At 41.0% G+C, this 24,593-nt stretch overlaps 1 protein-coding gene and 2 non-coding genes across 3 annotated transcripts; 1 reads left to right on the top strand and 2 right to left on the bottom strand.

Annotated features, from left to right (window-relative positions):
- Window positions 1-3,399: 3,399 nt before the first annotated feature.
- LOC130970920 (small nucleolar RNA R71) lies at window positions 3,400-3,507 on the top strand. Its single transcript, XR_009082165.1, has one exon. It is a non-coding gene; the product is annotated as a small nucleolar RNA R71 (small nucleolar RNA).
- A 14,997-nt stretch (window positions 3,508-18,504) lies between these two features.
- On the bottom strand, window positions 18,505-18,996 carry LOC130965769 (uncharacterized). Its single transcript, XM_057890531.1, has one exon. It carries the CDS (start codon window positions 18,994-18,996, stop codon window positions 18,505-18,507), a length of 492 nt encoding a protein of 163 aa, XP_057746514.1.
- Window positions 18,997-22,749: 3,753 nt separating this feature from the next.
- LOC130971894 (small nucleolar RNA R71) lies at window positions 22,750-22,857 on the bottom strand. Its single transcript, XR_009083097.1, has one exon. It is a non-coding gene; the product is annotated as a small nucleolar RNA R71 (small nucleolar RNA).
- Between the last annotated feature and the right edge of the window lie 1,736 nt (window positions 22,858-24,593).

Below are 24,593 nucleotides of genomic sequence, written 5' to 3'. Positions count from 1 at the left end.
CCTTTTCTTGGTGATGGGCTTGTCCTCATCAATGGGGGTATCTCCTTCTATGTCAACTCTAACTGAATAACAGAGGTGACAAATGAGATGAGGAAAGGCTAGCCTTGCCAAGGTGGAAGACTTGTCCGCCACTTTATAGAGTTCTTGGGCTATAACCTCATGAACTTCCACTTCTTCTCCAATCATGATGCTATGAATCATGATGGCCCGGTCTAGAGTAACTTCGGACCGGTTGCTAGTGGGAATGATTAAGCGTTGAATGAACTCCAACCATCCTCTAACCATGGGCTTGAGGTCATGCCTTCTTAATTGAACCGGCTTGCCTCTTGAATCTCTCTTCCATTGTGCGCCCTCTTCACATATGAATGTGAGGACTTGGTCCAACCTTTGATCAAAGTTGACCCTTCTAGTGTAAGGATGTTCATCTCCTTGCATCATAGGCAAATTGAATGCCAACCTTACACTTTCCGGACTAAAATCCAAGTATTTCCCCCGAACCATAGTAAGATAATTCTTTGGATCCGGGTTCATACTTTGATCATGGTTCTTTGTGATCCATGCATTGGCATAGAACTCTTGAACCATCAAGATTCCGACTTGTTGAATGGGGTTGGTAAGTACTTCCCAACCTCTTTTTCGGATCTCATGGCGGATCTCCGGATATTCACCCTTTTTGAGTGAAAAGGGGACCTCGGGGATCACCTTCTTCAAGGCCACAACTTCATAGAAGTGGTCTTGATGCACCCTTGAGATGAATCTATCCATCTCCCATGACTCGGATGTGGAAGCTTTTGCCTTCCCTTTCCTCTTTCTAGAGGTTTCTCCGGCCTTGGATGCCATAATGGTTATGGAAAACGAAAAAAGCAACGCTTTTACCACACCAAACTTAAAATGGTTGCTCGTCCTCGAGCAAAAGAAGAAAGAAGAGAGTAGAAGAAGAAGAAATGAGGAAGAGGGAGATGGTGGTGTATTCAGCCAAAGAGGGGGAGAAGTGTTGTTTAGGTTGTGTGAAAATGAAGGGGTGAAGAAGGGTTTATATAGGAGAGAGGGGAGATGAGGTTCGGCCATTATGGGTGGGTTTGGGAGGGAAAGTGGTTTGAATTTGAAGGGTGAGGTTGGTGGGGTTTTATGAAGGATGGATGTGAGTGGTGAAGAGAAAGATGGGATTTGATAGGTGAAGGGTTTTTGGGGAAGAGGTGTTGAGGTGATTGGTGAATGGGGGAAGAAGAGAGAGAGTGGTGGTGGGGTCCTGTGGGGTCCACAGATCCTGTGGTGTCAAGGAAAAGTCATCCCTGCACCAAATGTTGCTCAAAATCACGTTTTGAGTTATTTCTGGCGTTAAACGTCGGGCTGGTGCCCATTCCTGGCGTTTAACGCCAGGTTCTAGCCCTTTTCTGGCGTTTAACGCCAGTCTGGTGCCCTTTTCTGGCGTTAAACGCCCAAAATGGTGCCAGACTGGGCGTTAAACGCCCAAATGCTAGCTTCACTGGCGTTTAAACGCCAGTGAATTCTTCCTCCAGGGTGTGCTGTTTTTCTTCCTGTTTTTCATTCTGTTTTTGCTTTTTCAATGGATTTTGTGACTTCTTATGATCATCAACCTACAAAAAACATAAAATAACAAAGAGAAATATATAAAATATAATCATTGGGTTGCCTCCCAACAAGCGCTTCTTTAATGTCAGTAGCTTGACAGAGGGCTCTCATGGAGCCTCACAGATACTCAGAGCAATGTTGGAACCTTCCAACACCAAACTTAGAGTTTGAATGTGGGGGTTCAACACCAAACTTAGAGTTTGGTTGTGGCCTCCCAACACCAAACTTAAAGTTTGATCGTGGGGGCTCTGTTTGTCTCTGATTTGAGAGAAGCTCTTCATGCTTCCTCTCCATGGTGACAGAGGGATATCCTTGAGCCTTAAACACAAAGGATTCTTTATTCACTTGAATGATTAGTTCACCTCTATCAACATCAATCACAGCCTTTGCTGTGGCTAGGAAGGGTCTGCCAAGGATGATGGATTCATCCATGCACTTCCCAGTCTCTAGGACTATGAAATTAGTAGGGATGTAATGGTCCTCAATCTTAACCAAAACATTCTCTACAAGTCCATAAGCTTGTTTTCTTGAGTTGTCTGCCATCTCTAGTGAGATTTTTGCAGCTTGTACCTCAAAGATCCCTAGCTTCTCCATTACAGAGAGAGGCATGAGGTTCACACTTGACCCTAAGTCACACAGGGCCTTCTTGAAGGTCATCGTGCCTATGGTACAAGGTATGGAAAACTTCCCAGGATCTTGTCTCTTTTGAGGTAATTTTTGCCTAGACAAGTCATCCAGTTCTTTGGTGAGCAAGGGAGGTTCATCTTCCCAAGTCTCATTTCCGAATAACTTGTCATTTAGCTTCATGATTGCTCCAAGGTATTTAGCAACTTGCTCTTCAGTGACATACTCATCCTCTTCAGAGGAAGAATACTCATCAGAGCTCATGAAAGGCAGAAGTAAGTCCAATGGAATCTCTATGGTCTCATTTTGAGCCTCAGATTCCCATGGTTCCTTATTGGGGAACTCAGAGGAGATTGGTGCACGCCCATTGAAGTCTTCCTCAGTGGCGTCCACCTCCTCTCTTTCCTCTCCATATTCGGCCATGGTTATGGCTTTGCACTCTCCTTTTGGATTTTCTTCTGTATTACTTGGGAGAGTACTAGGAGGGAGTTCAGTAATTTTCTTGCTCAGCTGTCCCACTTGTCCTTCCAAATTTCTGATGGAGGACCTTGTTTCATTCATGAAACTTTGAGTGGTTTTGATTAGATCAGAGACCATCGTTGCTAAGTCAGAGGTATTCTGCTTAGAACTCTCTGTCTGTTGCTGAGAAGATGATGGAAAGGGCTTGTTATTGCCAAGCCTGTTTCTTCCACCATTATTGTTATTGAAACCTTGTTGAGGTCTCTCTTGATTCTTCCATGAGAAATTTGGGTGATTTCTCCATGAAGAATTATAGGTGTTTCCATAGGGTTCTCCTAGGTAATTCACCTCCTCCATTGAAGGGTTTTCAGGATCATAGGCTTCTTCCTCAGATGAAGCTTCCTTAGTACTGCCAGGTGCATTTTGCATTCCAGACAGACTTTGAGAAATCAAATTGACTTGCTGAGTCAATATCTTGTTCTGAGCCAGTATGGCATTCAGAGTGTCAATCTCAAGAACTCCTCTCTTCTGACTAGTCCCATTGTTCACAGGATTCCTTTCAGAAGTGTACATGAATTGGTTATTTGCAACCATTTCAATTAGCTCTTGAGCCTCTGTAGGCGTCTTCTTCAGATGAAGAGATCCTCCAGCAGAGCTATCCAAGGACATCTTAGATAGTTCAGAGAGACCATCATAGAAAATACCTATGATGCTCCATTCAGAAAGCATGTCAGAGGGACATTTTCTGATTAATTGTTTGTATCTTTCCCAAGCTTCATAGAGGGATTCTCCATCCTTCTGTCTGAAGGTTTGGACCTCCACTCTAAGCTTACTCCATCTTTGTGGTGGAAAAAACTTTGCCAAGAAGGCATTGACTAGCTTTTCCCAAGAGTCCAGGCTTTCTTTAGGTTGAGAGTCCAACCATATTCTAGCTCTGTCTCTTACAGCAAAAGGGAATAGCATCAGTCTATAGACCTCAGGGTCTACCCCATTTGTCTTGACTGTGTCACAGATTTGCAAGAACTCAGCTAAGAACTGATGAGGATCTTCCATTGGAAGTCCATGGAATTTGCAATTCTGTTGCATTAGAGAAACTAATTGAGGCTTAAGCTCAAAGTTGTTTGCTCCAATGGCAGGGATAGAGATGCTTCTCCCATAGAAGTCGGGAGTAGGTGCAGTAAAGTCACCCAGCACCTTCCTTGCATTGTTTGCATTGTTGTTGTTTTCGGCTGCCATGTCTTCTTCTTCTTTGAAGAATTCGGTCAGGTCCTCTACAGAGAGTTGTGCTTTGGCTTCTCTTAGCTTTCTCTTCAAGGTCCTTTCGGGTTCAGGGTCAGCTTCAACAAGAATGCCTTTGTCTTTGTTCCTGCTCATATGAAAGAGAAGAGAACAAGAAACCGTGGAATCCTCTATGTCACAGTATAGAGATTCCTTGAGGTGTCAGAGGAAAAAGAAAAATAGAAAGAAGAAGGAGAAGAAGAATTCGAACTTTAATTAGATAAGGTTCGAATTGTGCATTGAGAAGGAGTGGTACTCCATAAATAGAAGGATGTGAGAAGGAGGGGAGAAATTTTCGAAAATTGATTAGAAGATTTTGAAAACATTTTTGAAAAACACTTAATTGATTTTCGAAAATAAGAGTGGAAAAGAAATCAAGTGATTTTTGAAAAAGATTTGAAATTAGAAGTCAAAAGGATTTGATTGAAAACTTAATTTGAAAAAGATGTGATTAAAAAGATGTGATTGAGAAGATATGATTTGAAAACAATTTGAAAAGATATGATTTGAAAACAATTTTAAAAAAAATATTTGATTTTGAAAATTAATGACTTGCCTAACAAGAAAAGATATGATTCAAACATTAAACCTTTCTCAACAGAAAAGGCAACAAATTTGAGATGTTCAATCAAATCATTAATTGTTAGTAAGTATCTTTTAAAAAAAGGAAAGAAATTGATTTTGAAAACATTTGATTGAAAGGATATGATTTGAAAAAGATTTGATTTTGAAAAACTTTGAAAACTTGAAAAAAAATTGATTTTGAAAACAAAATCTTCCTCCTAGCACCATCCTGGCGTTAAACGCCCAGAATGGTATACATTCTGGCGTTTAACGCCCAAAATGCACCCTTTTTGGGCGTTAAACGCCCAACCAGGTACCCTGGCTGGCGTTTAAACGCCAGTCTGTCTTCTTCACTGGGCATTTTGAATGCCCAGCTTTTTCTGTATAATTCCCCGGCAGTATGTTCTGAATCTTCAATTCTTTGTATTATTGACTTGAAAAGACACAAATTAAAAATATTTTTGGATTTTTAATAATCAAAATGCAACAAGAATCAAATAGCAATGCATGCAAGACACCAAACTTAGCAGTTTGTATACTACTGACACTATATGAAACACAAAGATACTCAAGTCAATAGAATTCAAAGATCAAAACAAAGAAATACATGCATGGATTCGAAAAATATAACAAAAACATGCATTTGACACCAAACTTAAGATGAGACTCTAGACTCAAACAAGAAATATTTTTGGATTTTATGATTTTATAAATTTTTTTTTTGTTTTTTTTTTCGAAAACTAAGTGGAAAAAGATATCAAAATTCTTAATGAGAATTCCAGGAATCAGTGCAATGCTAGTCTAAGACTCCGGTCCAGGAATTAGACATGGCTTCACAGCCAGCCAAGCTTTCAAAGAAAGCTTCGGTCCAAAACACTAGACATGGCCAAAGGCCAGCCAAGCCTTAGCAAATCACTGCTCCAAAAGCAAGATTGATAAAGATCATCAAGCTCTTGTGATGATAAGTTGAAACCTCGGTCCAATGGAATTAGACATGGCTTCTCAGCCAGCCAGATTTCAACAAATCATCATGAAACTCTAGAATTCACCTTCAAGAATTTCGAAAAAAAATAAATGCCTAATCTAAGCAACAAGATGAACCGTCAGTTGTCCATACACAAGAACAATCCCCGGCAACGGCGCCAAAAACTTGGTGCACGAAATTGTGATCAATACTTTTCAAAACATAAACAATCCCTAGTAATGGCTCCAAAGACTTGGTGCTCAATACCATGGCATAAACACAACTTCGCACAACTAACCAGCAAGTGCACTGGGTCGTCCAAGTAATAAACCTTACGCGAGTAAGGGTCGATCCCACGGAGATTGGTGGTATGAAGCAAGCTATGGTCATCTTGTAGATCTCAGTCAGGCAGACTCAAATGGGTATAGTGATGAACGAATAAAGCATAAAGATAAAGATAGAGATACTTATGTATATCATTGGTGTAAGAGCTTCAGACAAGCGTATGAAGATGCCTTCCCTTCCGTCTCTCTGCTTTCCTACTGCCTTCATCCAATCCTTCTTACTCCTTTCCATGGCAAGCTCGTGTAGGGTTTCACTGTTGTCAGCAGCTACCTCCCATCCTCTCAGTGAAAATACGTCCCTGATGCTCTGTCACAGTATAGGCTAATCATCTGTCGGTTCTCGTTCAGGCCGGAATAGAATCCATTGATTTTTTTGCGTCTGTCACTAACGCCCTAGCCTGCTAGGAGTTTGAAGCACGTCACAGTCATTCAATCATTGAATCCTACTCAGAATACCACAGACAAGGTTAGACCTTCCGGATTCTCTTGAATGCCGCCATCAGTTCTTGCCTATACCACGAAGACTCTGATCTCACGGAATGGCTGGCTCGTTTGTCAGGCGAGCACTCGGTTGTCAGGCGATCAACCATGCATCGTGTTATCAGGAATCCAAGAGATATTCACTAAGCCTCAGATGCTTGTAGAACAAGAGTGGTTGTCAGTCACTTTGTTCATGAGTGAGAATGGTGATGATCCGTGACGATCATCACCTTCATTAAGTTGAAAAACAAGTGATATCTTGGACAAAGAACAAGCGGAATTGAATAGAAGAACAATAGTAATTGCATGAATACTCGAGGTACAGCAGAGCTCCACACTTTAATCTATGGTGTGTAGAAACTCCACCGTTGAAAATACATAAGCATAAGGTCTAGGCATGGCCGAATGGCCAGCCTCCCAATGATCTAAGATAGCATAAAAATGAAGATAGCTACCCCGATATCTCAATACAATAGTAAAAGGTCCTACTTATAGAAAACTAGTAGCCTAGGGTGTACAGAGATGAGTAAATGACATAAAAATCCACTTCCGGGCCCACTTGGTGTGTGCTTGGGCTGAGCAATGAAGCATTTTCGTGTAGAGACTCTTCTTGGAGTTAAACGCCAGCTTTTATGCCAGTTTGGGCGTTTAACTCCCATTTGGGTGCCAGTTCCAGCGTTTAACGCTGGGATTTCTTGAGGTGACTTTAAACGCCGGTTTGGGCCATCAAATCTTGGGAAAAGTATGGACTATCATATATTGCTGGAAAGCCCAGAATGTCTACTTTCCAACGCCGTTGCGAGCGCGCCAATTGGGCTTCTGTAGCTCCAGAAAATCCACTTCGAGTGCAGGGAGGTCAGAATCCAACAGCATCTGCAGTCCTTTTCAGTCTCTGAATCAGATTTTTGCTCAGATCCCTCAATTTCAGCCAGAAAATACCTGAAATCACAGAAAAACACACAAACTCATAGTAAAGTCCAGAAAAGTGAATTTTAACTAAAAACTAATAAAAATATACTAAAAACTAACTAGATCATACTAAAAACATACTAAAAACAATGCCAAAAAGTGTATAAATTATCCGCTCATCACATACACAGCTATTCCGGCTCACGGTTAAATCCATAACCAGCCATTTCATTAACAATTACAGCCTTTCGGCCCATGGCATAACAAGCACTTCCACCACCATCCTCCGCATCTCACATAATCATCTTGATCCTCATTGATCATTCATTTTTCCCTTGCTTCACTCGCAAGTTACCTCATTCACTAGCCCCTTTTTAATAGCTAGGCATGTCATAATGATTTAAGACATAAATGGTGAGATCGGAGGCTTAGAAGTATGAGATTTGGCTTTTAAAACTCAAAAATCAACTTTGGGATGAAAACAGGGTCACGCGTACGCGCACTCCACGCGCACGCGTGGATGGCCTCAAAAACTCATCGACGCGCAAGCGTCATGCACGCTAACGCGTGGATTAAAGATTTGCCAATCGACACGCTCGCGTCAACCACGCGTACGTGCGGGTGTTCTCGTGCCCCAGGCACAACACTGGCACAGTTCTGGCATAACTCTCTGGAAAATGGCTGGGCATTGGGTGCAGCACAATCGGCGCGCCCGCGCACATCACGCGCACGCGTGGATGGCGCTTTCTGGAAGATCGGCGCGTACGCGCCAGGTGCGCCCACGCGCAAGGGGTCATTCTGCTAAAAATTTTCTAAGTTAAAAGCTGCAGAATTCACAGATTTAAACCCTAATCTTCCAACGGACATAACTTCCTCATTTTAAATCGTTTTTCACCCGTTCTTCGAACGGCATGGACATCCCGGATCCAATTTCATTTTAAACAGATTTGGTACAAAACGGAGATCCGTAGTCCAAGTTATGTCCCATCAAAGTATGCCCAAAAATCATATTTTCATACAAAACCACAATATGCCATTTTCAAAACAAACCATTTTCAACTCTTTTCAAAGTCAATCAAAACATGCCAATTTCATCCCTTTTCTTTGAAATCAATCAAAATGTATCAAATTCAACATCAAGCCTCCTCAACTCACACATTGACACATTACCACAATATACAAAATCACTATCTCATCATTTTAGCCCACTTCACCCAAGTGGCTCAAACTCAAACATATTGACATATCATATACTATTCCTCATGCCAATTCTCAACAACATCAATTCCAATAAATCATCATTGTACATAATCAATATCATACTCACCATCAACATGGTTCAACCCACAATTCAACCATAACCAATCATCAAGCATATATCACAACATGCATATTTCTCAAACATCATACCACCAAGGCATCAATAATCATCATCACATATATGACCACATCATATATCTCAATCATTCAACAACATCCACAATTCAATGCCTATCTTAGGGCCTCTAGCCTAAGTATTTCCTACCACATTACATATTAGATACGGGAAACCGAAACCATACCTTAGCCGATTTTCCCAAGCTCCCTCGGAGCACTTCCAAACCACTTATCCACAAGCTCTCAAGGCCTCAACACCTCCAAGAACAGATTTTTCACCACCAAACCCTTTCCAAGCTTTTCAAAGTCACCAATCAAGCTCCAATATCCACACATACACAACCTAAGCCACAACCATCATACCCATACACAACATCTCAATACCCAAACATCATAAAACCACAAATCACACTAGGGTTGAGAGTCTTACCACACCCAAGGTCCAAGGAGACAAGATTAACCTTCTCCTTCAAGAAAGTTGGGTCCTATAACATCAAAGAACCCAAAATCTCAACATTTCACCCATGAAACTCGAAAATAAGGGCTGGAATTTCGAACAGAAATTTGTGGCTTACCTCAAGATTAGTTGTATGAGTTTTGTAGAGCTCTCCGCGGTGAACACGTGGCCGCAAACGGAGCGGCAATCGGAGCTCTAGATCAAAAGTTATGGTGGTTTGAAGATCAAGTGAGAGAAAGAACTTGAGAGAGTGTTCTTCTCCCCCCTTCCCTCTAATTCAGCGTGTTTGTGTGTGTAATGAGGAGAGAGAGTGCTGAAAACTAGGGTTTTGGTTAAGTTATGTTGGGCCAAGGGCCCACTTTGGGTCCGGTTGGCCCGGTTTGGCCCGTTCGGTCCAATCTTGGTCCGAATTCTAAAAAATTGGTACCGAAATTCTCGTCTCAGTCTCCTCTATCACATTTAGCCATAAAAATCATATTTTAGGCTTTCTAGAATAAATTCTCATTTATGGGTTAATTAGCCATTAATTAACCGGGTTTTACATTCTACCCACCTAATTGGGAATTTTGCCCACAAAATTCAAATGCAATTACCTGAGAATAAATGCGGATAATCCGTTCGCATCTCCGACTCAAGTTCCCAAGTGTGTTCCTCAACACCGCCTCGACTCCAAGCCACTTTCACTAAAGATACCTCTTTTCCACGCAACCGTTTGATACTAGTATCATCAATTCTGACTGGAGCCACTGGAAGCGTCAAATCTTCCCTTAACTGAACCCGAAGTTCTAAATGTTCCTGGAAATTCTTGCTCCCATTGGAGTGTACTTCCGAAGCTGCGACACGTGAAACACGTCGTGCAGGTTCGAAAGATGAGGTGGTAGAGCCATCTGATACGCCACCGGTCCAATCCTCTCCAGGATTTGAAATGGACCAATGTATCGAGGATTCAACTTCTTTGCCTTAATCGCCCTACCTACCCCCGTGGTCGGAGTAACCTTAAGGAAAACATGGTCCCCTTCCTCAAATTCTAAGGGCTTTCGCCTTTGATCGGCGTAACTCTTTTGACGACTCTGCGCCGTAAGCATCCTATCACGGATTTTCTTGACTTGTTCAGTAGTCTCAGCTATCATTTCTGGCCCCAACAAGCTTTTCTCTCCAGCTTCATACCAACATAGCGGAGATTGACATTTCCTCCCATACAAGGCCTCATACGGAGCCATTCCGATGCTCGCATGATAACTATTATTGTATGCAAACTCCACCAATGGCATATACCGATCCCAACTCGCCGGTTGGTCCAAAACACAAGCTCTCAACATATCCTCTAGTGTTTGGATCGTCCTCTCAGATTGACCATCTGTTTGAGGATGGTAAGCCGTGCTCAAGCTTAATCGGGTTCCAAAAGCTTTCTGAAATGCACCCCAAAACCTTGAAGTGAAATGAGGATCTCTATCAGAGATTATAGTAGCAGGTACACTATGGAGTCTCACAATCTCCTTTATGTATAACCGTGCTAGCTCCTCAAGGGTGTAAGTCATCCGAATGGGTAAAAAGTGAGCTGACTTCGTCAGTCGGTCCACAATTACCCAGATGGCATCAAAACCAGCCCTAGTCCTTGGCAATCCTGACACAAAGTCCATTGCAACACTTTCCCACTTCCATTGTGGAATCTCTAAAGGTTGCAACATACCTGCAGGCTTTTGATGTTCAATCTTTACCTTTTGACAAGTTAAGCACTTTGAAACATATTCCGCCACATCATTCTTCATACCCGGCCACCAAAACATCGCCTTCAAATCATGGTACATCTTAGTACTTCCCGGGTGAATGGAGAATCCGCTTTTGTGTGCCTCCTTTAAGATATCTTGCCTTAAAGTGCCAACATCCGGCACAATGATTCTACCCTTGAATCTCCATAACCCATCTTTTTCTTCCGACACTCTCCACTGTTTTCCTTGCTCAATGGCCGGTAACACTTTCCATAACGCTTCATCATTTTGATGAGCCTTTAGGAGTTCAGACTTAAAGTCACTTGAGATTTCTAGTCGGCTCAAACACAAAGTTCCAGATACTTCTCGAGCACCAATTTTAAGACTCTCGAATCCCTTGAGCAACTTCTCCTCTTGAAGCATCATCCAAGCCGCATATAATGACTTCCGACTCAACGCATCCGCCACTACGTTTGCCTTTCCCGGATGGTAATGCAACTCAAAGTCGTAGTCCTTCAACAATTCCATCCACCTTCTCTGTCTCATATTAAGCTCTTTCTGATCGAAGAGGTACTTCAAGCTCTTATGATCAGAGAAAACTTGGAACTTAACCCCATAGAGATAATGCCTCCACACCTTCAAGGCAAACACAACCGCAGCGAGTTCCAAATCGTGCGTAGGGTAACTTACTTCATGAGGTCTCAACTGTCGTGAGGCATACGCCACCACATTATGGTGCTGCATCAGCACGCACCCTAGACCCTTCAATGAGGCATCACAATACACCTCAAAAGGCTCGTTCGGCTCGGGTAACACCAACACAGGTGCAGTTGTCAACTTTTTCTTCAATGCCTGAAAGCTCTCCTCGCATTCAGGAGTCCAAACAAACGGAGTGTCTTTGCGGGTTAACTTTGTCATTGGCAAAGCTATCTGTGAAAAGCCCTTGATAAACCTTCGGTAATAGCCAGCTAAACCCAGAAAACTCCTTATCTCTGTTACGGTGGTTGGTTGTTTCCAATCCATCACCGCCTCCACCTTAGTTGGATCTACGGCTATTCCCTTCTTACTCACCACGTGACCCAAAAACTTCACCTCACTCTTCCAAAACTCACACTTAGACAGTTTTGCATAGAGTTTCTTCTCCTTTAGAATCTGCAACACGGTCCTCAAGTGTTCCGCATGCTCTTCTTCAGTCTTGGAATAAATCAGTATGTCATCAATGAAGACAACAACAAATTTATCCAGAAACGGACGGAAAACTCTGTTCATGTAATCCATGAATACTGCTGGAGCGTTCGTCAACCCAAAAGACATTACGGTGTACTCGTAATGACCATAACGAGTCCTAAAAGTGGTCTTAGGGATATCCTCACCCCTCACCCTTATCTGGTGATAACCGGATCGCAAATCAATCTTGGAGAAAACTCCAGCTCCTTGTAACTGATCCATGAGATCATCAATTCTCGGTAGTGGGTACTTATTCTTTATTGTAACCTTGTTCAGCTGCCTGTAATCCACACAGAGCCGCATACTCCCATCCTTCTTCTTCACCAGTAACACTGGAGCAAGTGGGACGAACCACAACCCTTGTGTCCACCCGGGGAGCCTCTATACTAACCAACCTGGAGCAAGTGGGGCACAACAACAACCCTTGCATCTACCTAGGAGGTAAGTTCTCATATGCTCAGGAGGAATCAAGGAGGGAATCCTAACCTCCCAACATCTCGTTGGGGGCGATTTTAAAATACCAGGAGGAACAAGGAAGGGGATCCTCGCCTTCTTTCATCTCTCTGGGGTCGCACTTTCGAGAAAGAGAGCTCAAGATAGAACAATCATTCAAAACCATATTTTCATTTCCAGCCATAATCAATATTTACCATAGCCATCCGGCTCATAACATAACCCGTGACCAGCCAATAATCATTATTAAATACAGCCCTTCGGCTTACGGCATACACCGCACTCCCATCGTCACTCTAAACAACTCATACATTCATCATTACTCATTATTCATCATTGATTCCCACTTTACTTCATCCACAAGTTACCACATATCCTAGTTTCTTTTCATTATTAGGCATACTATAAGTATTTAGGACATAAAGGATGAGAATGGAGCCTTAGAAGTCTGAGATTTGGCTTGAAAACTCAAAATCAACTTTGGGGTGAAAACGGGGTCACGCGTGTGCGTCGCCCACGCGCACGCGTGGAAGGCAGCAAGATATAGTGATGCGTACGCGTTCTCCACGTGCACGCGTGGATGGGACAAAAGCCAAGTGACGCCTGCGCGTCAACCACGCGTACGCGTGGGTGCGTTTTGTGCCCCAGGCACGAAACTGGCACAACCTAGGCACAACTCTCGGAAATTTTGGCTGGGCAATTGATTTAGCCCATCGACGCGTACGCGTCGGTCAGGCGCACGCGTGGAAAGTAAAAATTTGAAAACGAAGCGTGCGCGTCGGCCACGCATACGCGTGGGTGTGTGTTCTGCCAAAAATTTTACTAAGTTAAAAAGCTGCAGAATTTTATTTTTGAACCTCAAACTTCCACCATACATAACTTCTTCTACAAAATTTCTTTTTCAACCATTTCTGAACCGTTGAAAAGATCTTTGAATAAGCTTTCATAAAAATCCATTTTTGAATAATTCCGAACTCCGTGGACCAAGTTACGGACCGCCAAAGTTGGTCAAAAATCAATTTTTACCCTAAAACTAGAAATCACCAATTTTTCTAATGTTCACAAGCCAAATTCATTTTCACTCATCCAAATGACCACAACCCAACCACATTCACATGATTACACTCAACCAAACCAAACCTCCCCCCCTCTACACAACTTCACCCAAAACTATCAAATTCCACATCTTAATTTCTCAAACCTTATTATTCAATATCCAAACCAATTATTCACACATTCAATATCTAGATCCATCCAATCACTTATATGATCACATAATACACATATCAACTTACCTTTCTTACCTCTTTCTGGCCTCCGGCCCAATTTCACAATTTAAATGCATATACCACAAACCAGCATTCATTATCCAATTCATCAATTTCTCAACACACCAAACATACAAATTCACACAATTCTCAACCCAATCAATAATTCACACTACATATCAACTATACATATTAGTACCAACCATTTGCACAATCTAAACTTATCCTAGGGTCATCTAGCCTAGGAGTTCTCATCACACTACACGGTTCACTTATTTTTGTCCGTGGGCCCAATTTTGGGGCAAAACCTTTAAGATTAGGGTTTTAAATCGCATTTTAAATATTTCTACCTTTCCTAATTATAAATCCTAATTTCTTATCCTTATTCACTTATAATTAATTTTCCCAGCTGTAGTACCAGACAGATCTCAGTCGGTACTGCCGGTCAAAATTCCAGTGTGGGTTCTTACGCAGAAAACTATGTATTCCGACTCAGAAAAATCTATTGAGTCCAAATATCATATTTAAATTATCAAATTCTGATTGCTAGATTTTATAACCATATTCGTTCCTATTTAATTTATGAGTTAATTAATTATGGTTTGACCGGGTTTTACATTCTACCCCCTAACAGAAATTTTTGCCCTCGAAAATTCCGTCCGTCACCACGAGTACGTGAGCGTAGTCTGCCTTTATATCCAACGCATAGTAGTTCCAATGTCTTTTCACTCTGCGCGCTTCCGTTGCCTCGCTCTGATTCCTCTATCTCTAAGGATCTCGATCATTCGTCCAACGCCGACCAACAGCCTCGTTCATTACTTTCGTCATCGCATTAACTCACATCTTATTAAATCTCAAATCATTCATCAATAATATCACCATCATCATTAATCATAGTCATCATCCCACATCACTATAATCAACCAAAAATCATCACCATACCTTAATCATACTCCATCACTATCCTCTCTCTCTGTTAAGCCAATTACCACTAATCACAGCTCAACTCCAAACATAACCTCCAGACTTACTTTCTTATTCCCAAACCCTCAAATTTTTATATAAACTGCTCTTTTAAAGTCTTTGACTAATTAATCAAAACTCTCTTCATTTTCAGAAATCAAATGAGTTTGAAATAACACATTAACAGAATCATAAGAATTCGATTTTCTTTAATAATCTATAAAAGCATTCGAATCACATCTCATTTGTTAAAGTTACTCAAATCAAAATTATTTTCAAAACTATAACCAACACTCTTTCAAATTCTTGGGAAAATTTCGACAGCACCTCCCCTAAAAAACTGGAGTTTACTACCCATCACGTGTTTCCTCAAACCAATCTCAATACAACATCAGCATTTCAATTTAATGGTTTTCAAATTCATTTTTTCAAAACCAATCATTATAAATCTCAATCTAAATCCAAGGCCACCATGACCAAATATCATAGTACTCATCTCTCAAACACAACGACATGCACTCACTCATCATCTAAATCCAATTACGCAGCAACGGTCATTTTCTCATCCGTTTCAGAACTATCAAAGCTCATAGCCGCAATCAAATCCAATTATCTGGGAATCATTACTTGCATTAACACACTAAACCCTTCGAGTATTCAAACTTAAGATATTTTAGTCAACTTTTACAGCTCCTATTCGTAACTATCCTGTGTTACTGCTTCTGCAAGTTTCTGCTGCGTCACTCTGATTATTAACCACCAAGAATCCAATCATTAATCCATGTCATATTCCCCTATCGAATCACAAAACCTACGCCCACTTCTAAGCTTTCTCAACCTGACAGAAATAATGCTTACGCTCATCGTGAGACTCAATCGCATCCTCTTAAAAATCCTTGATCTCTATATTCACATTACCTAATCGTTTAAAACCTATAATATCCGCCGCCTAACAATTTGTCATCCTCCAATTTCTACTAAAGTGCTCGATTTTCACAAACTTTCATTCCCATTTAAATTCAATTACAAGCCCCTTCTACCCTAAATCATCAGACTCCAATCAACTCAAACCTAATTAAACAAATCGTTCAAGCAACTATCCACCTCCAAGTGTTCCACTTATCAATCCAAAAATCAACACACCATTCTCATATATACCACTGCCAAGATTCCTATCACGGCGTTCCCTCACTGGTTCGTTCTTGGGAATTCCTCGTTTCGATTACTTCATTCATGTCCATGAGACACCCTTCGGGTCTTGTCCACACTAGCCAAGCGATATCGAGGTGATCAGACTCAATATCTCCAGTTAAGTGCTTCAAATTACCAAAGATACACTCATAGACTTTATGCTAGATGTATCGGTTAGATATCCTAACTAGCACAGGCATAGACTCAAAGTATGCATTGAAGCATAAGCAGTTCCATCTCTCAGGCTCACGAGAATGACTGTTCTGATACCATAATGTAACACCTTTCCACACAAAGTCTTATGCTTAAGTCATAAGACAGAGGTGGCGAGGTATTACGACCTCTAAAAATAAAATTTAGTACATATAGTATTGTGAAGAATGTTTATAACTAGGAGCTTTTGAAAAAAAAGGGTAAAACAAAATCGTTAAATAGAAAAGTGCAACACTCCAATCGGTAACATAACGAAACACAAAAGGATAAACCAACTCGAGAATATATATATATATATATATATATATATATATATATATATATATATATATATATATATATATATATATATATATATATATATATAAGGAGTGCCAAAAACACAAATATCCAAAACTCAAGATCCGGTTGCGAAGAAAGCTGGCCCGAGCATAGAAGTATATACAAATATATATAAAGCAAGAAACCCAAAGGAAACCCAGAGGGCAAAATACAAAACCTATTTCCCAAAACAACCTCTAAGAGGAGTCAAAATAGTATATATATACATTATTTAGTGGAGATAAAAGTATCTAAGCGAAAACATAAAACCAAAGTAAAGTCCTGAGAACAAGGATCTTCACTAAGTCCAGAAGTCTCCAGCATGCCTCTGCGAGTAGCCTCATGCCTCTATCTTCACCTTCTGGCAAGTTAGACACTTGGATACCACTGTAGCTACATCACCCTTCATCCCAGGCCACCAGAACATCTTCTTCAAATCATAATACATCTTCGTGCTTCCAGGGTGAATAGAAAATCCACTGTTGTGAGCTTCTGACAATAAATCTTGTCTCAAACTCCCTATATCCGGTATGCAAATCCTTCCCTTGTATCTCCATAACCCTTCATCATCCTTAGTGAATTCTTCGCGCCTCTTATCAACAACAACTGGTTGAAACAACTGCTGAAGCTTCTGCTCATCTTGCTGAGCCCTTTGTATTTTTGATTTAAACGTGCTTGAGATTTGTAGTTAGTTCAAACAAGTTCTCCCGGCAACTTCACCAATATCCAACTTAAGATCCACAAACTTATCTACTAGGTCCTCTTCCTTAATACTCATCCAAGCTATTGTCAAGGACTTCCGACTCAAATCATCTGCTACCACGTTCGCCTTTTCAGGATGATAACTCAACTTGAAATCATAATCTTTAAGCAACTCCATCCACCTCCTCTGACGCATATTTAGCTCTTTCTGATCAAAGATGTACTTGAGACTCTTATGATCAGAAAAGATGCTAAACCTTACTCCGTACAAGTGGTGTCTCCAAATCTTCAGTGCAAACACAATCGCCGCTAATTCCAAGTCATGAGTGGGGTAATTCACCTCATGCGGTCTCAGCTGACGCGATGCGTAAGCCACCACATTCTGGTGTTGTATCAACACGCAACCCAAACCTTTCAGTGACGCATCATAATATACTTCAAATGGTTTATGCGGCTCTGGTAAGATTAGAACAGGTGTTGAAGTTAACTTCTGCTTCAAAGTCTGAAAACTCTCTTCGCCCTCTAACGTCCAAACAAATGGCACTTCTTCCCTTGTTAACTTCGTCATCGGTAGCGCAATCCGGGAAAATCCTTCGATAAATCTTCGGTAATATCCGGCTAAACCCAAAAAGCTCCTAACTTCCGTCACAGTCGTCAATCTTTCCCATTCCATCACCACTTCTACTTTCGAAGGGTCTATGGCTATTCATCCTTTGCTCACCATGTGGCCGAAGAACTTTACTTCTTCCTTCCAGAACTCACACTTCGACAACTTAGCGTACAACTTTCGCTCCTTTAGGATTTGCAGCACAATCCTCAAGTGCTCCTCATGCTCTTTCACCGTCTTAGAATAAATTAAAATGTCATCTATAAAAACCACCACGAATTTGTCCAAAAAGGGACGAAACACTTTGTTCATGTAATCCATGAAAACAGAAGGTGCATTCGTTAACCCAAAGGACATTACCGCAAACTCGTAGTGTCCATAGCGTGTCTTAAAAGCAGTCTTAGGGATATCATCCTCTTTCACCCTTATCTGATGGTAACCGGATCTCAAATCTATCTTGGAAAACACTCCAGCTCCTTGCAATTGATCCATCAAGTCATCTATCCTTGGTAGCGGGTACTTGTTCTTCACAGTCACTTTGTTCAACTGTCGGTAATCCACACACAGTCTTATTCCTCCATCCTTCTTATTTACCAATAAAACTGGCGCTCCCTACGGTGATACACTCGGTCGAATGAACCTCTTGTTCAGAAGCTCTTCCAACTGAGTCTTTAACTCTGCCAGCTCTATCGGAGCCATTCTATACGGCGCAATCGATACTGGTCTGGCTCCCGGTACCAATTCAATTGCAAATTCAATTTCCCTTTGAGGTGTGAACTCAGGGATATCTTCCGGGAATACTTATGGAAAATCTCTAACCACCGGTATCTGCTCTAAGTTCTGGGCATCACCCATCGCATTAGTAGCCAACAGAATGTAACCCTGACACTCCTCCCCACTATATTGCACCATTACAGAGTTCAGGTAATATCCCGTAGCTACTACTGCTCCATTCTCTCCTTCCGGCATAAACCGAGTTGTCCGTTCAAAATAATCCAACAAAGCCCGATTCTTTGACAACCAATCAAACCCCAAAATCATTTCTAGCCCCACCATTGGTAAATAGATCAAATCATGCACAAAGTCTCTACCCTCAAGCTTGAAACCTACTTGTCTACAACCTGACCTAGTCATAACTGTCTGATGCGGAGTATGTACATACAGATCAAAACGTAACTCTGACACTTTCAATCCTAATTCCTCAACTTTATCAAACGAAATAAACGAATGCGAAGCTCCAGTATCATATAATGCACCTAAGGACTTATCACCAATTAGACATATACCTCTCATCAACGGATCCACCTTAGAAGCATCATTGGCATTCACAGTAAAGACTCGACCTTGATGCTGACTTTGGCCCGCATTTTGGTTCCTCCCACGAGTGCAATCCCTCGCAATGTGGCCGGGCAACTGATGAGCGGATAATTTGTACGCTTTTTGGCATTATTTTTAGTATGTTTTTGATAGTTTTAGTTGAGTTTTTATTATATTTTTATTAGTTTTTAGTTAAAATTCACTTTTCTGGACTTTACTATGAGTTTGTGTGTTTTTCTGTGATTTCAGGTATTTTCTGGCTGAAATTGAGGGACCTGAGCAAAAATCTGATTCAGAGACCGAAAAGGACTGCAGATGCTGTTGGATTCTGACCTCCCTGCACTCGAAGTGGATTTTCTGGAGCTACAGAAGCCCAATTGGCGCGCTCTCAACGGCGTTGGAAAGTAGACATCCTGGGCTTTCCAGCAATATATGATAGTCCATACTTTGCCCAAGATTTGATGGCCCAAACCGGCGTTCAAAGTCACCTACAGAAATTCCAGCGTTAAACGCCGGAACTGGCACCTAAATGGGAGTTAAACGCCCAAACTGGCATAAAAGCTGGCGTTTAACTCCAAGACAAGTCTCTACACGAAAATGCTTCATTGCTCAGCCCAAGCACACACCAAGTGGGCCCGAAAGTGGATTTTTATGTCATTTACTCATCTCTGTACACCTTAGGCTACTAGTTTTCTATATATAGGACCTTTTACTATTGTATTTTTATCTTTTGATCATGTTTTGATGATTGAACCCTCTTTGGGAGGCTGGCCATTCGGCCATGCCTAGACCTTGTTCTTATGTATTTTCAACGGTGGAGTTCTACACACCATAGATTAAGGTGTGGAGCTCTGCTGTACCTCGAGTATTAATGCAATTACTATTGTTCTTCCATTCAATTCCGCTTGTTCTTTGTCCAAGATATCACTTGTTCTTCAACTTGATGAAGGTGATGATTGACGCCCATCACCATTCTCACCCATGAACAAAGTGACTGACAACCACTCTTGTTCTACAAGCATCTGAGGCTTAGTGAATATCTCTTGGATTCTTTAATCGGAATCTTCGTGGTATAGGCAAGACCTGATGGCGGCATTCAAGAGAATCCGGAAGGTCTAAACCTTGTCTGTGGTATTCTGAGTAGGATTCAATGACTGAATGACTGTGACGTGCTTCAAACCTGTAACCTACTGGGCGTTAGTGACAGACGCAAAAGAGGGATTCTATTCCGGTAGGGGAGGGAACCAAACCGGTGATTGGCAGTACTGTGACAGAGTGCGTGCATTAGCTTTCACTGCGAGGATGGGAGGTAGCCATTGACAACGGTGAAACCCTACACGAGCTTGCCATGGAAAGGAGTAAGAAGGATTGGATGAAGGCAGTATGAAAGCAGAGAGACGGAAGGGAAGGCATCTTCATTCGCTTATCTGAAGCTCTCACCAATGATATACATAAGTATCTCTATCTTTATCTTTATGTTATTTTCGTTCATCACCATTATACATTTGAGTTTGCCTGACTGAGATTTACAAGGTGACCATAGCTTGCTTCATACCAACAATCTCCGTGGGATCGACCCTTACTCACGTAAGGTATTACTTGGACGACCCAGTGCACTTGCTGGTTAGTTGTGTGAAGTTGTAGTGATCACAATTTCGCGCACCAAGTTTTTGGCGCCGTTGCCGGGGATTGTTCTTGTGTATGGACAACTGACGGTTCATCTTGTTGCTTAGATTAGGTATTTTTTTTTTCAGAGTTCTTTAAGGATGAATTCTAGTGTTTCAAGGTGATGTTCTTATCATCACCAAAGACTGATTGATTTTCATCAATTTAGTTCTTGAATGCAATGTCCTGCTGAAGCTTAGCCGGCCATGTCTAATTTCTTTAGACTAAAGCTTTAGACTAACATTGCATGATTCCTGGAATTCTCATTAAGAATTTTGATACCTTTATTTTCCTTTTCACTTAATTTTCGAAAAAGCACAAAAAAATTTATAAAATCATAAAATCCAAAAATATTTCTTGTTTAAGTCTAGTGTCTCATTTTAAGTTTGGTGTCAATTGCATGCATTCATTCATGTGTCTTAAGGATCTTCAAGTAATTCTTGATGATCTCTTACTCTGATCTTTGAATTCTTTTGGCTTGAGTATTTATGTGTTTCATATAGTGTCAGTAGTACACAAACTGCTAAGTTTGGTGTCTTGCATGCATTATTATTTGGTTCTTGTTGCATTTTGATTATTAAAAATCCAAAAATATTTTTAATTTGTGTCTTTTCAAGTCAATAATACAGAGAATTGAAGATTCAGAACATACTGCAGAGGAATCACACAGAAAAAGCTGGGCATTCAAAAATGCCCAGTGAAGAAGACAGACTGGCGTTTAAACGCCAGCCAGGGTGCCTGGCTGGGCGTTTAACGCCCAAAAGGGTAGTAGTTTGGGCGTTAAACGCCAGAATGTGCACCATTCTGGGCGTTTAACGCCAGGATGGCACAAGGGGGAAGATTTTGTTTTCAAATCAATTTTTTTTTCAAGTTTTCAAAGTTTTTCAAAATCAAATCTTTTTCAAATCAAATCTTTTCAATCAAATCTTTTTCAAAATCAATTTCTTTCCTTTTTCAAAGATACTTACTAACAATTAATGATTTGATTGAACATTTTTTGCCTTTTCTGTTAAGGAAGGTTTTATGTTTGAATCATATCTTTTCTTGTTAGGCAAGTCATTAATTTTTAAAATCATATCTTTTCAAATTGTTTTCAAGTCATATCTTTTAAAATTGATTTCAAATCATATTTTCTCAATCACATTTTTTTAAACCAATCATATCTTCTTAACCACATCTTTTTCAAAATAGTTTTCAATCAAATCTTTTTGATTTCTAATTTCAAAATCTTTTTCAAAAATCATTTTACTTCTCTCCCACTTTCATTTTCGAAAATTAAGTAATGTTTTTTAAAAATGTTTTCAAAATCTTCTACTTAATTTTCGAAAATTACTTCCCTTCTTCTCACATCCTTCTATTTTTGGACTAACACTATTCCTTAATGCAAAATTCGAACTCCATCTTCTATGATAAGTTCGAATTTTCTACTTCTGCCTTCTATTTTTTCTCCTCTGACACCTCAAGGAATCTCTATACTGTGACATAGAGGATTCCATATTTTCTTGTTCTCTTCTCCTTTATATGAGCAGGAACAAAGAGAAAGGCATTCTTGTTGAAGCTGACCCTGAACCTGAAAGGACCTTGAAGCGAAAGTTGAGAGAAGCTAAGGCACAATTCTCTGTAGAGGACCTAACCGAATTCTTCAAAGAAGAAGAACACATGGCAGCCGAAAACAACAACAATGCCAACAATGCAAGGAAGGTGCTGGGTGACTTTACTGCACCTACTCCCGACTTCTATGGGAGAAGCATCTCTATCCCTGCCATTGGAGCAAACAACTTTGAGCTTAAGCCTCAATTAGTTTCTCTAATGCAACAGAATTGCAAGTTCCATGGACTTCCATTGGAAGATCCTCATCAGTTTTTAGCTGAGTTCTTGCAAATCTGTGACACAGTTAAGACTAATGGGGTTGACCTTGAGGTCTACAGACTGATGCTATTCCCTTTTGCTGTAAGAGACAGAGCTAGAATATGGTTGGACTCTCAACCAAAAGAAAGCCTGGACTCATGGGAAAAGCTAGTCAATGCCTTCTTGGCAAAGTTCTTTCCACCTCAAAAATTGAGTAAGCTTAGAGTGGAAGTCCAAACCTTCAGACAGAAGGATGGAGAATCCCTCTATGAAGCTTGGGAAAGATACAAACAATTGATCAGAAAATGTCCATCAGACATGCTTTCTGAATGGAGCATCATAGGTATTTTCTATGATGGTATCTCTGAACTATCCAAGATGTCCTTGGATAGCTCTACTGGAGGATCTCTTCATCTGAAGAAGACGCCTACAGAAGCTCAAGAGCTAATTGAAATGGTTGCAAATAACCAATTCATGTACACTTCTGAAAGGAATCCTGTGAACAATGGGACTAATCAGAAGAAAGGAGTTCTTGAGATTGATGCTCTGAATGCCATTTTGGCTCAGAACAAAATATTGACTCAACAAGTCAATTTGATTTCTCAAAGTCTGTCTGGAATGCAAAGTGCACCAAGCAGTACTAAGGATGCTTCATCTGAGGAAGAAGCTTATGATCCTGAGAACCCCTCAATGGAAGAGGTGAATTACCTAGGAGAACCCTATGGAAACACCTATAATTCTTCATGGAGAAATCACCCAAATTTCTCATGGAAGAATCAAGAGAGACCTCAACAAGGTTTCAACAACAATAATGGTGGAAGAAACAGGTTTAGCAATGGCAAGCCTTTTCCATCATCTTCTCAGCAACAGACAGAGAGTTCTAAGCAGAACCCCTCTGACTTAGCAACAATGGTCTCTGATCTAATCAAAACCACTCAAAGTTTCATGAATGAAACAAGGTCCTCCATCAGAAATTTGGAAGGACAAGTGGGCCAGCTGAGCAAGAAAATCACTGAACTCCCTCCTAGTACTCTCCCAAGCAATACTGAAGAAAATCCAAAAGGAGAGTGCAAGGCCATCAATATGGCCGAATTTGGAGAGGAGGAAGAGGAAGTGGACGCCACTGAGGAAGACCTCAATGGGCGTGCACTAGCCTCCAATAAGTTCCCCAATGAGGAACCATGGGAATCTGAGGCTCAAAATAAGACCATAGAGATTCCATTGGACTTACTTCTGCCATTCATGAGCTCTGATGAGTATTCTTCCTCTGAAGAGGATGAGTATGTCACTGAAGAGCAAGTTGCTAAATACCTTGGAGCAATCATGAAGCTAAATGACAAGTTATTTGGAAATGAGACTTGGGAAGATGAACCTCCCTTGCTCACCAAAGAACTGGATGACTTGTCTAGGCAGAAATTACCTCAAAAGAGACAAGATCCTGAGAAGTGCATGGATGAATCCATCATCCTTGGCAGACCCTTCCTAGCCACAGCAAAGGCTGTGATTGATGTTGATGGAGGTGAACTGATCATTCAAGTGAATGAAAAATCCTTGGTGTTTAAGGCCCAAGGACATCCCTCTATCATCATGGAGAGGAAGCATGAAGAGCTTCTCTCAAAACAGAGCCAAGCAGAGCCCCCACAGTCAAACTCTAAGTTTGGTGTTGGGAGGCCACAACCAAACTCTAAGTTTGGTGTTGAACCCCCACATTCAAACTCTAAGTTTGGTGTTGGGAGGTTCCAACATGGCTCTGAGTATTTCTGAGGCCCCATGAGAGTCCTCTGTCAAGCTAATGACATTAAAGAAGCGCTTGTTGGGAGGCAACCCCATGTTTTATAGTTAACTATTTTCTTTTGTTATTTTATTCTTTTTGTAGGTTGATGATCATAAGAAGTCACAAAAACAATGAAAAAAAGCAAAAACAGAATGAAAAACAGGAAGAAAAATAGCACACCCTGGAGGAAGAACTCACTGGCGTTTAAACGCCAGTGATGCTAGCAGTTGGGCGTTTAACGCCCAGTCTGGCACCATTCTGGGCGTTTAACGCCAGAAAGGGGCAC

The sequence above is a fragment of the Arachis stenosperma genome, chromosome 3, assembly GCF_014773155.1.
Source record: "Arachis stenosperma cultivar V10309 chromosome 3, arast.V10309.gnm1.PFL2, whole genome shotgun sequence".
Lineage (NCBI taxonomy): Eukaryota > Viridiplantae > Streptophyta > Magnoliopsida > Fabales > Fabaceae > Arachis > Arachis stenosperma.
Note: the sequence above shows the minus strand (reverse complement) of the source record. Positions and strands in the feature narration are given on the sequence as shown.